The sequence below is a fragment of the Hakea prostrata genome, chromosome 8 (assembly GCF_041222555.1).
Source record: "Hakea prostrata isolate BN-2017 chromosome 8, UWA_Hpros_2, whole genome shotgun sequence".
Lineage (NCBI taxonomy): Eukaryota > Viridiplantae > Streptophyta > Magnoliopsida > Proteales > Proteaceae > Hakea > Hakea prostrata.
The window spans coordinates 10,344,922-10,355,922 of NC_142607.1; the positions used below are offsets into that span (position 1 = coordinate 10,344,922).

General features: G+C 37.0%; 1 protein-coding gene across 1 annotated transcript; it reads right to left on the reverse strand.

Annotated features, from left to right (window-relative positions):
* Positions 1-359: 359 nt before the first annotated feature.
* On the reverse strand, positions 360-4,378 carry LOC149006804 (protein NRT1/ PTR FAMILY 4.6-like). Its single transcript, XM_089167285.1, has 5 exons — positions 4,165-4,378; positions 3,929-4,034; positions 3,575-3,792; positions 2,042-2,479; positions 360-1,681 (listed from the first exon to the last, which is right to left on the reverse strand). The coding sequence occupies exons 1-5, from the start codon at positions 4,165-4,167 to the stop codon at positions 683-685; spliced, it is 1,764 nt and encodes a 587-aa protein (XP_089023411.1). The 5' UTR covers positions 4,168-4,378; the 3' UTR covers positions 360-682.
* Between the last annotated feature and the right edge of the window lie 6,623 nt (positions 4,379-11,001).

Genomic DNA, 11,001 nt, shown 5'->3' on the forward strand with positions numbered 1-11,001 from the left:
TTAATTCAATCTTATCCTTTGAATGTGAGTGATGGACATGCCTCCTTCATCCAAAGAGAAATGGATGGTTTCCATAAAATTCCACCAAGGGATGTATGAAGTGAATTTTCTTGTGCTTTGTTTCGGCTTGCCTGGTACTACCATAAATATTGATGGTCGACTTGACAAGAGCTCCAGTTCCTTAGCATGCCATGCTCAGCAATAAAGTTACTCTGATGGCACCTTCGCTTAGCTGGATTTATCTGAGCCTTGTCAAAACATGTCAAGCATTAGCTGATTATACCTCTTATGAGAACAATATTGTGACTCTTGAAAGACAAGCTTATCAATATTGTATGCCATATCTTTTCCTTCCATAATGTTAGAAAAGGAAATCAAGGGATAACTGGCTTTATCATACTTGAACAGAAGATAATGGTTACAGCAGTGGCATGTGGGAAAAAAAGAGAGGCAAGTATTCTCAACCAATATCTGTTTTCCTAGTACAGAGTACAAGCTAAGAGTGGACCTGTCAAACTTGTGAACAATTTCTAAAATAATAAACCAATATTGGATATTTCCTTCTTAGTGGCAGACAAAAGAGGACTCATGATGCATCATCAAGCATATTTACAATGGATGTGGTTATTGGGCATGTATAAGAAGCCATAGGTAAGGGATCACCTCAAAAGATTTGTACTCTTCATCTTATAGATTTCTTTATCTCCCTCCAGTTACCAGGGTTTTTTGATCTATACTTGTAGCGGTTGGCCCAGAAGAGATAGTGCAAGAAATTCAATGTACTAAGTACACACAATGTCCAGTAGAATCGATCAAGGTGATAACTATTAAAGTGGCTACCTTTTAGCCATGCATTGTGATGGTCTCTGCCAGTGACTGAATTGACAATTGACACCAGCACTGAACTGAGGTAGTAACCAATTGCCAATGAGGCCCAGGAGAGGGCTGTGGCCAAAGATCTCATGCTCGATGGTGCCTCTGTAAAAAAGAATTCCAGGAGACCGGCCAATGTGAACAGATCTGCTGACCCAAGGAACAAGTATTGCAGTGCAATCCAAAAGAATGAGATGGGTAAAGTTTCATCAGAGTTGATCAGCCCTGCATTGGTAGCCACTCTTTTTCGCTTGTTCTCCACCAAAGCTGCAGTGATCATGGCCACAATAGATAAGACCAATCCTATACCAATCCTTTGCAGATGAGATATTCCCATCTCTGTTTTTGTTATTCTCCTAGCAAATGGGATGATCACATGGTCATATATTGGTGCAAGGATCATGATAAAGACGACAGGGAAGACCGGGAGTGAAGCTGGAGGGATTGTCAAGGAACCAAGCTTAGTGTTCATACTGGCTGCTTGTTGGACAGAGAAGGTAGAGAGCTGGGCAAGGCAGCAGTTTAGCATGATGGTGCAAGCAAAGATGGGGAGAACACGGATGACTATTTTGACTGCTTCAACTTCCTCCACAGTGCATTTTAATGCTGGGTGACTGGGGTGGTTCTCCACAGCTCTGTTAAGGAACTTGAGGGCCTTGGTTGTGGTTTGATATGCAACTTTTTCATCAGATTTTTCTTTCAGCATATCATCTTGGATTGAGTGGGAAGGACTTGTCACCATGCTTACTACAGCATTACTTGGATTCTTAGTTACACATCCATGGTTGCACACTGCTGCAGTCAAAACCTGCCTCGAGTAAAAGAGCATCAGTTAGTTTAAATGGATAGGAATGCTAAGAGAAAATTAAGGCCATGACAACATACTCTCCTCAGAGTCACAGCTGAGCTAAGAGGGATGCTCAAACCTCCTAGCACCAAAGCTGACAACCTGAGATGCTATGAGCTATGAGATTTTTGGGGAAGGGAAGTGGGGGATGGGGGGGCTTCCAGGAGGCTAAAAGGCTTGATGGGTTTCATCTGATTGCTACATCATAGTATGATGATGTGCTCCGAGAAGAAGCCATCAAAGCCCTATAAATGAAGAACTGAAAATGGTGTTAAGGGAACCACTGAAGGTCTTGTTTTCTTTTTCTTTTCATTCTATTACCTTGACTATGGTTGTAAGAGGACTTCCAGTAGGAATCTTGTTGCGATAAGTGGTTGAGCCAGCAAGGAAGAGGGGAATGGAAAGGAATATAGCAATAGTGGATATTCCAAAACCCCATACCCAACCTTTGTTGTCTTCAACCCAGACAACGAAAGTTACAGCAATTAGACCACCACAAGATAGGCAGAAGACGAAGTAGTTGAAGAATGTGGACCTCTGCTTCCTTCCCTCAGGGCTGCCCTCATCGAATTGCTCAGCCCCATGTGTGGGGAGTGATCCCTTGATTCCTCCAACACCCAGTGCAACCAGGTAGAGCCCTGCAAACAGCACAACTGCCTTCCCACCAGAGACTTCTTGGCATTGCACATTGGTGCTCGCGGTGCAAGCTGGTGGCATCAGAGACGGTGTGCGAGCTTGCACTGTGAGTATCACTAGCCCCTGTTCCATTCATAGACAATTCAAATAACTCTTAGAGGTACAAACTGCAAAAAAGCAAAAGCATGATTTCCAATTTTTTGCTTCTTGTTTAGTAGCTTTTTCTTAACACCCATCAAACAAGAAAAGCTTCTGGAAAGATTTGGAATCCATAGGGTCGCATGTTTCTAAGGACACACCTTAATATTCATCAAATCAGAAATGTCTTGGTAGGTTCTCTCATCAATATATTTAAGAGATGATGGTGACAAAGTGGAAAAAGAGTGTGCTTGTGTGACTTACCAACTATAAGTCTCCAACAACCGATGCCATGATTCAGGAGGAGAGCAACATGCTCAAATCACCCTATTACAATTTCCACGTGTGAATCACCTACCATGGCGGATAGAAGATCCAAACTCTATTAGAATCATTTGCATATGATTCGTGCGGTTCGCTTTTAAAAAAATGACACGTCGTTGTTCGGGTTCGGGTTGATTTCAATTTTGACACGTTTTACCTTGAACCAAATCAAAATTGAACCAAATTTGCACGTTGGAAAGATCAAAAACAGGACCAAACCCTAAAACCCTGACAAGGACCCATTCATGAAAAGGGCCAAAGAACCCTGATGGGTGAGTGGGTTGGGGGCCCATCTTATTGTGTTCCACGTTTGATAGGCTTGCCCGTGATGCGATTTTGCTGTATGCCTTTCTTCATGTTGTGACAGGGACACTATTTCATCTACCCAGAAAAGAAAAAGAAAAAAAAAAAAAAGAGAGAGAGACAGGGACACTGTGTGCACCATGCATGCCTTGCCCAGTCTTCCTCTACCCTCAGCCCCTACTGCCATGCCAAGTGGCTGAGCCACCGCCTTGCACATGGCAGTACAGCCCAGCCCTGCCTTGCCAGTTGCCACCCATCATATGAAACACAAACTTTTGATTTCTTGCTTGGGATTGGGTCACTGAAACTTGGAAGTAGGATTTCCACCCAATCCAATCTCAGAAAAACTGAGATACTAATGATAGGAAAGTAGATGAGATTCATATTATATGATCCATGAGACTATGAAGAAGAATTCATAATTTGTGTGTTTGGAAAATGAAATTTTCTTACCAGAAACTCAGTAGCAGCACCGATCAAGTAGATTTGATAAGTGGTAAAGAAAGCATCAGACAAGAACCCACCAAGGAGAGCCAAGAGGAAGGCTGTTCCCATGAAATTGGTGACTGTGTTAGCAGATCTGGAGGGCGAAAAGTGCATGAACCCGATGAGGTATTGCACCAGATTGCTTGCATTAGCCAGGAATGCTAGGTTCTCTAATATCTCCACCACTGTTAAGTGTTGACAGGGTAAAAACAAAACAAAGCCCAAGTTAGATCCTTGAGCAATTATTCATATGCAGAAACCTAGAGATGGAAGGAAGGACTGAATAAAAGTATTATCTTTGAAGAAGATGAAGCTTAATACCTAAAACGAAGGCGGCAGCGAGCATGCCACCATGGCGACCTTTCAAAGCTGGTCTCTTCTTCCAATCTACATAACCTTCCCATGTCTCTAAGTCTTCACCTTGTTCCTGCAGTACCAGAAAGAAGAAAACAATATCTCATGTATGATGAAATGTTCCAATGAAAATGAAAGAAAAACCAGAGGTTAGTAAGAACAGAAGAAGATAGAAGGAAAAAAAAAGCTGAGGAGGAACCCACCATCTCTAACCAACTTGTCGTTTGGATCTCCTGCCTGGGAAGAAGAACCAAATCTAATAAAAATAGAATTCGGATTCGAAGAGTAAGTTAGTAATGGATGGTGCCAAATTTAAAGAGTTTTGCAGAGTGGGAAAGTGGAGAGATTGGAGAGGAGATAGAGGTCCAACTTGAGGAAGAAAAGTCTATAGGCTCTCAAGACACTAGGCCACCAGAGAAAATGACATTTGATCCCACCTCAATAGGAACACCTGCTGTTCCTTTTAAATAAGTCCTTGATACTGAACAAGGTAATCATTTTCTCAAAGTTTATATTCCCATTTCTTGTTGGACGTATTAGTTTAACTAGAAACACATACACCTCTCTCCCCTCAAAATAAAGTCAGAACTAAGGTGAAAGGATAAACAGGAGTGGGAGAAAGGTTCCTCTTACCTAGGATTGGATTGCTTTGTTCTAAAGATATCTAATTAATATCAAGAAAAAGATAGAAGGTGAAAGAAAAGAAAGAAAAAGGATCTTAATGGTGGAATCCAATCCCCCTGGCCTAGCTGATCAGTTGAAGGTCTTTTTAGGGGGCAGTCCTTGTCAGTGTGCAAGCTAAGAAATAAAACATTGAAACCAAGTGAGTAAATCATATGAACAGATAACCTATTCTTCCAAGTCATGTCAATAGTTTAATATTCAGCCTATACTGTGATGGTTTGATGGTGGGAATGCACTTTATCAAATAGGTTACTGTTCAATGCTGATTCATCAATCATCAACTGAAATACCAGGCTAGAATCTCAAATACTTAAAAGTGATTCTCTTCAGATTTGGTTTCTTGATCCTCACAGATCACATTTTCCCATTAATCAAATCCATTTAGGATGTTATACTAAAGACTGGTCTCTGTTTATTGTCTCTTGGGCTTGAAAGTAGGTCAAACACAAGCTTTTCTGGGCATTCCAACCTTCACCCCACTTGCTTCTCTATTGATAAGGTGGCCATAGTGTCTTACAAACTCCAAATACATCTCCAAGGTGATCAAATCCTAACCAAAATTTCCAATCTTGCTGTCACTAGCCCTCTGTCCTCTGTTTCAACTTTACCTAACTAAAGAAGAGTCACGGGCACAAAGCCAGCTATGACCCGGAAACCCATTTTAATGTCTTACTTTGACTCCATTATTTAGTCGAGTAAAACCAAAAAAACTAAGATAAGATGAAATCCAAGGAGGTATGACTAAATTTCTAGTTTTAATTGGGAACCAAATTACGAAACTGGGCCTGCAGGATCTAAATTGACTTGGTCATTGATTGGAACCCTCACTATAGGAACTATGATGCAGATCAACCTAATACTCCCCTGGACTTGGTCATTCTGTATAACTAAAGATTATGGATCTGTTATTATTATTCAGCATTTGAAATTGATGGAGGTGTTTTCAAGTTTCAATTAATTATCAACTATGGTCACTTTTTAATTCTGATTCAAGCTAAGTGTCCTGCCATTTACTTATTTATAACTTCATTATAAAACTTGATTAGTTAGCTCATGAAGTTTTTTAGGAGTGGCCCAAAATTTGAGGACCCATCACATGATCTTAACTTTTAACAGTCAATATTTATGTATGGTCAACTTGCTCAATTTTAAGTTAATATTATCCAGAGTTATAATACAGGTCGACTCAATGTTATTATTGAACCTTGATAGTGAAGACACCAAAAGGAAAATGAAAATTATAGATAATTTGCATTGTTTTATTTTGGTTATCAAATTTCTTTAACTCAGTGTACATTTTCATCAAAAAGTCAAATGATACAGTAAAACACATATCCCCATGGTTTTAAATAATTCTCCACAACTTGGGAAAACTCAAACTATAATACCATACCAGATCTCTTTTCAATTAAATCTGAAATCTTAACATCCATCTCCACACCCCAACAAAAACTAATTCCCTCTCCCCCCCCCTCTTTTTTTTTTTTTTTTTTGGGGGGGGGTGTGGGGGTTTTTGTGGTTTTTTTTTTTTGTATTTGAATTAATAACTCTACTTTGGGTCTTTTGGATCATGCTAGGTTACAAAGTTTTGATGAATGGCAACCACTACCTGAAAGGCTGTTTACAGCAACTTGTCAATGAAAAATTAAATCAACTGTTTGGATTTCTTTCTGTTTACTAATCCTTGAATTTGTCTAACATCTCGATTTCATGATCCACCTCATCTTGTCATCCATAGTTGATATTTTATGTCCACACAAAAGGACTGTTCTAGTATTATAATATATTTTTGCTTGGTGTTGAAAATCATGGTGATCAACCTTTCTAAAGATCTTGGATTAATTATTAAAGTCCTTATTATTATAACCAAGTCAACAGATTACTTCATTGATAGCTAGAACATTTCATTTAATTAATTAGATTTATGTAAACTAATCTTGTTTTATTATAAATCTAATGTACAATAATGTTTGGTTCATTCCATGGAGTAATTAAGAAGCATAAACTGGAATAATGCAGGAAGAAATAATACTTTTTTTTCTCCTCAATCTTTATCAGTAAAAGAAAACATCCTTAATTGGTACCTGTCAATAACATACTTAAAAATCATACCCAACAGAAGAAAAACATTAAAATCAAAACTTAAGAGGAAATATTGAATTTTGTAATCTGTAGGTCCATGAAGAGATGAGTTGAAAAAATCAAAATGCCGGCCATATTGGAGCTTTTAATAGCATTTTTACCAAAACACAGGATATATTGTCTTGTAGTGTCTACCATCCTATGAGTAGAGAGTCAATGCCCACAGTAGTCTCTGGAGGAGATTTTAGAAAATCTATTTTTAACAGTTTCTGATTTTCTTTATTTAAACTTGAGTCATTGAAGGCAGTAATTAGTGATAAGGCTTCTGTGTACAGCAAGTTTTAAGGAAGATGAAATATATTAGAACTGGGATTCTGGGAAGTCTGAGGAACTATCAATTAAATTATCAAATGAAGCAGAATCTTCAAAATGGACCGTTATAATAGTACTATAAAAAGATAACAGTTCACTTTTATGGATTGATCTGTTTGAACCAAGCAAGGAAGGAAAGGATGTGTCATCTTCATGCATCACATCCGTGGTTTGTGTTCGCCAATCACACCCAGCGGCCAAGGAGAAGCCAGCAAATTAAAGAATAATCGCTTTGGTGCATGTGAGAAGTGAAAAAACTGAGAAGATATCCTTGTGGAGAAGCTTTATTTAGATCACCTGTCTTGTCATGTTTTCTTGCTTTGCTTGCACTTGGACCCAAAGAAGAATAAGCTGTATAAATGTGTAGCTGATGATCACACATGGAAATGAACCGAAAAAAAAATCACACATGGAGAAACTAATTAAGATGATCTCTTACACAAAATTTACAATCTACCAACTCTTAATCGTATTTGGGTTAATCCTTGCAATGTAGGTGATTATGAGTTGTCATTGTTGTGAACTTGTTGAGGAATCTGCATGAATATTTGAAAGATTGTTGTAATTAATTATGAAGTTTGTCAGAGCTGAAATGTATCAGAAGTATTTTCTTTAAGGTATTTAGACATTCGATTTGTGCAATATAGGTTTCAAATGTGTCTTCACCCCCAAACCTTTAAGATTGCACCTCAAAAATGTTACTTTAGGTATAATTAGGTTGTCCTAAGTGCCTCATAGAGGATGAAAATTCATTGTAAAAAATGAGCTCGAAAATGGGTTTATACAAAGCCCAAAAGTTCTTGGCAAAAGGGTAAGGTCAACTCCCTTTGTGAGGGTACTTATTCAGCTCAACTCCCTACAAGAAGATGCATATTCAGCTGACCTCCCTAAAGAAAAGTGTCTCTCTAATGACATCTCCACACTTCCATCTAGCAGTGGGCTCATTCCAAGTCCCATGTCACATAAAAATATTGATATTAATTTATATATATATAAACTATGATTGGACCACATAAGAGTTCAGGCTTGGTACGCGTCACATGTGGGTTCACACTGTACTGCGTAAGTACGATTCTTAACCCTAAAGATATATTACATAAATCTTTACTATATATAAACCAAGTAACTAGTATTTTTTTTTGGTTGCCCAATGTAATAATATTAAAGTTCCCATTATAGAAATCATAAGATATAACGATATAAATAAAACATATATTTAAATTAAAACAATATACATAAATTTTAAATACTCCATAGAAACTTTGGGTCGGCATCTTTTTACTACAAGTGGTTAGGTCACCCACCTTGATTTGCTGGCTTGACTTTATTGGCTTAACGTGTCAGTTAAGAGATTTCGTCTTTCAAGTTTCAATCTCCAATTCACTAGGCAAACTTGAATATCAGTTTGGTATCAAATACTAGAGATGATTCGTATTAGAGAGAAATAAGATTTGTTCAAACTTTATTGGCTTAACATGTTGGTTAAGAGAGCAATGACTTTCTTCATCTTTCAATCTCCAATTTACTGGGCAAACATGAATATCAGTTTGGTATCAAATACTAGAGATGTTTCGTATTAGATAGAAATAAGATTTGTTCAAGCTTGGTTCATAGGCAAAAGTCAATAAACATACAAAATCGTTGATTATGAAATGTAAATCACATTTTTTAACCATAAAGTGCCGTGACTAAGTAATGAGAAAAAAAGAAAAGAAATGTTACTTGATTGCATGACTCCAGCATATATGCAAGAGTACTATGCGTGCACCATGCCTCTTAGTCTCTTATTAAATTGAAAAATCACATCTATGTTGTGTTTAGATGATAAGACAACAATGTTTGCTCGAAAATAAAATGTAAAATATATTATACCCAAAAAAATAAAAATAGAACAGCTCATTCGAGACAAGTATATTGAGTGTTTCTTATACATATTATTGTTATTTTTACGTATAGAATCAATACTATAAACATCAAATGTATAGATGCATACGAACTTACATAAAACCTTATGTGCCAAGTTATTATCGAAGAATGGTTTATTCTTAGTTGAATTATGTTTTTGTTTTATTTCCAAGATGAAAAGGAAAGGGTAGATCTCTAAGAGTCCATTGATACTTATGAAGCACATCTCATATAAAGAGATGGATGGGAGGGAAAGTGGGAGAACCCTACAAAAAATTGAAATTCTCAGAGGTTCCACTTTGGAATTTATGTAGGTCTGAAAGACCAAAAGAGGAAATACGTAAGGGATATAGTAAAGCTTGGTCAACTTTGTGGCAGAGATTCGTGTCATTCTCAGCTATTCCATTTTCCACATGAATGCCTTCTATCATAGTTGTTGAGACTCATAAAAAGGTGGCTTCTATCAACTGTTCATGTTTCTCCTGGGAAAAGGTTTGGTTTCGAATATTTTGAGGTCTTTCCTTTAGGGTTATGATCATGGTCCTGACCAGCCATGAACAGGAATTTAGAATTTTTGGCTTCTGGGTTTTGGGTTTTAGGTCCCTCTCAGATTTATACCTTCTGTCTTTCACTGATAGCCAATCCACAGAAGCAAGAGCATTCAAGCTTTATAAATAATTGTTGACTTGGGTTTTCTTTCTTTCTTTCTTCTTTTCTTCATCAGTGCATGCCAGAGTAATCAATCTCAGAAAAGAAGGTATGATAATACTAGATAGAGACAGCGAGTCTTAGAATGTAGACAAGTTGAAATTATTATTTACTTTTCTTTGATTAGGCATCAAAGTGTTTTCATGGGACCATTTGAGATGTTTTAAACCTTCACGTTATACAATAGGAAAGAACTATGATTTCAAGGGTGACAATAGACATTTTTTCTGCTATAGAGCTATAATAATATTATAGCACCAATGCTTATCACCTCAATTGTATCTGGACTCAATTTTATGGCCTTTCACTTCTCACTTTCTCTAAAAAAGTTTTTGTTTATTGAAACTGAAAAGACTTGAAGTCATCTTCAACCTCTTTAAAAAACATGTAAAATGTCATAAATGGTTGAGATGTTGGGAGTGATTGAAGAATGATTTCACACTGATCATCAAAGAACTAAGGTATGTATTTTTATTTTCTATCAATTGGAATAGAAGGGGAAAGACTGGTAACACCCAAGATAAAATACATAGAATTCTCTTAATCTTAATCACTCTCATAATGGATAAGATCAATAACATCCTTCGCTAGAATCCCAGGTAAATAAAATTTCTACGAAAGTTAATGCAGGGTTGTTAGAGTGGTAAGATCCATACTTCTCAGTGGAGAGGTTATGGGTTCGACTCTTGCGGACGATAAAGCTCCCCCTGAGGATGTAATCGAGGTGCGCGTAAGCCGACACTACAAAAAAAAAATCTCCACTCAAATAAATTCTAAGTAATGGATCAATGTTAGTCAAGCCTAGAAACCCAACAATAAGGTTAAAAAGACCCTTTCATTAGAGATCTAACAAAAACTATTTTGATTTCATTTTCTTTGACCATCATTTTCTTATCTTTGCTTGTCATACAAGCAAGGTTGATTATGACATACTTTTACACATGTGACATCTCTTATCTTATGTTATCTTTGGTCAAATGCAATGCAAGATATAGAACAAAGTATTACTTTGTTGGTTTTTAACATTAATAAATCATCAAATCATGGAGGGTTTTTCACTGTGAAAAGTGAAAAGAGAATCTCTTCGTTCAAATTGGTATGAAATCATAGTCAGATTCGTAGAATATATGCTGTGAATTAAAAGGTTTCCTGTTCGATATGAATGGTGAATAGTGAAAGGAAACTATTCTTTAAGCCATTCATCTTGTTACTAAATCCAATATCAGATCAACTATTCTGTACTTGTGTGTATTTCATTTAATTTACCCAATCGAAATGTTACAGAAAGA

What these genes read in the sequence shown, in the direction of transcription:
- LOC149006804 (XM_089167285.1), bottom strand. An exon ending in GTGCTGCTACTGAGTTTCTG is followed by an intron (nt 2,480 to 3,574) that starts GTAAGAAAATTT and finishes TGAATGGAACAG; the next exon opens with GGGCTAGTGATACTCACAGT. An exon ending in CTCTTACAACCATAGTCAAG is followed by an intron (nt 1,682 to 2,041) that starts GTAATAGAATGA and finishes TACTCGAGGCAG; the next exon opens with GTTTTGACTGCAGCAGTGTG.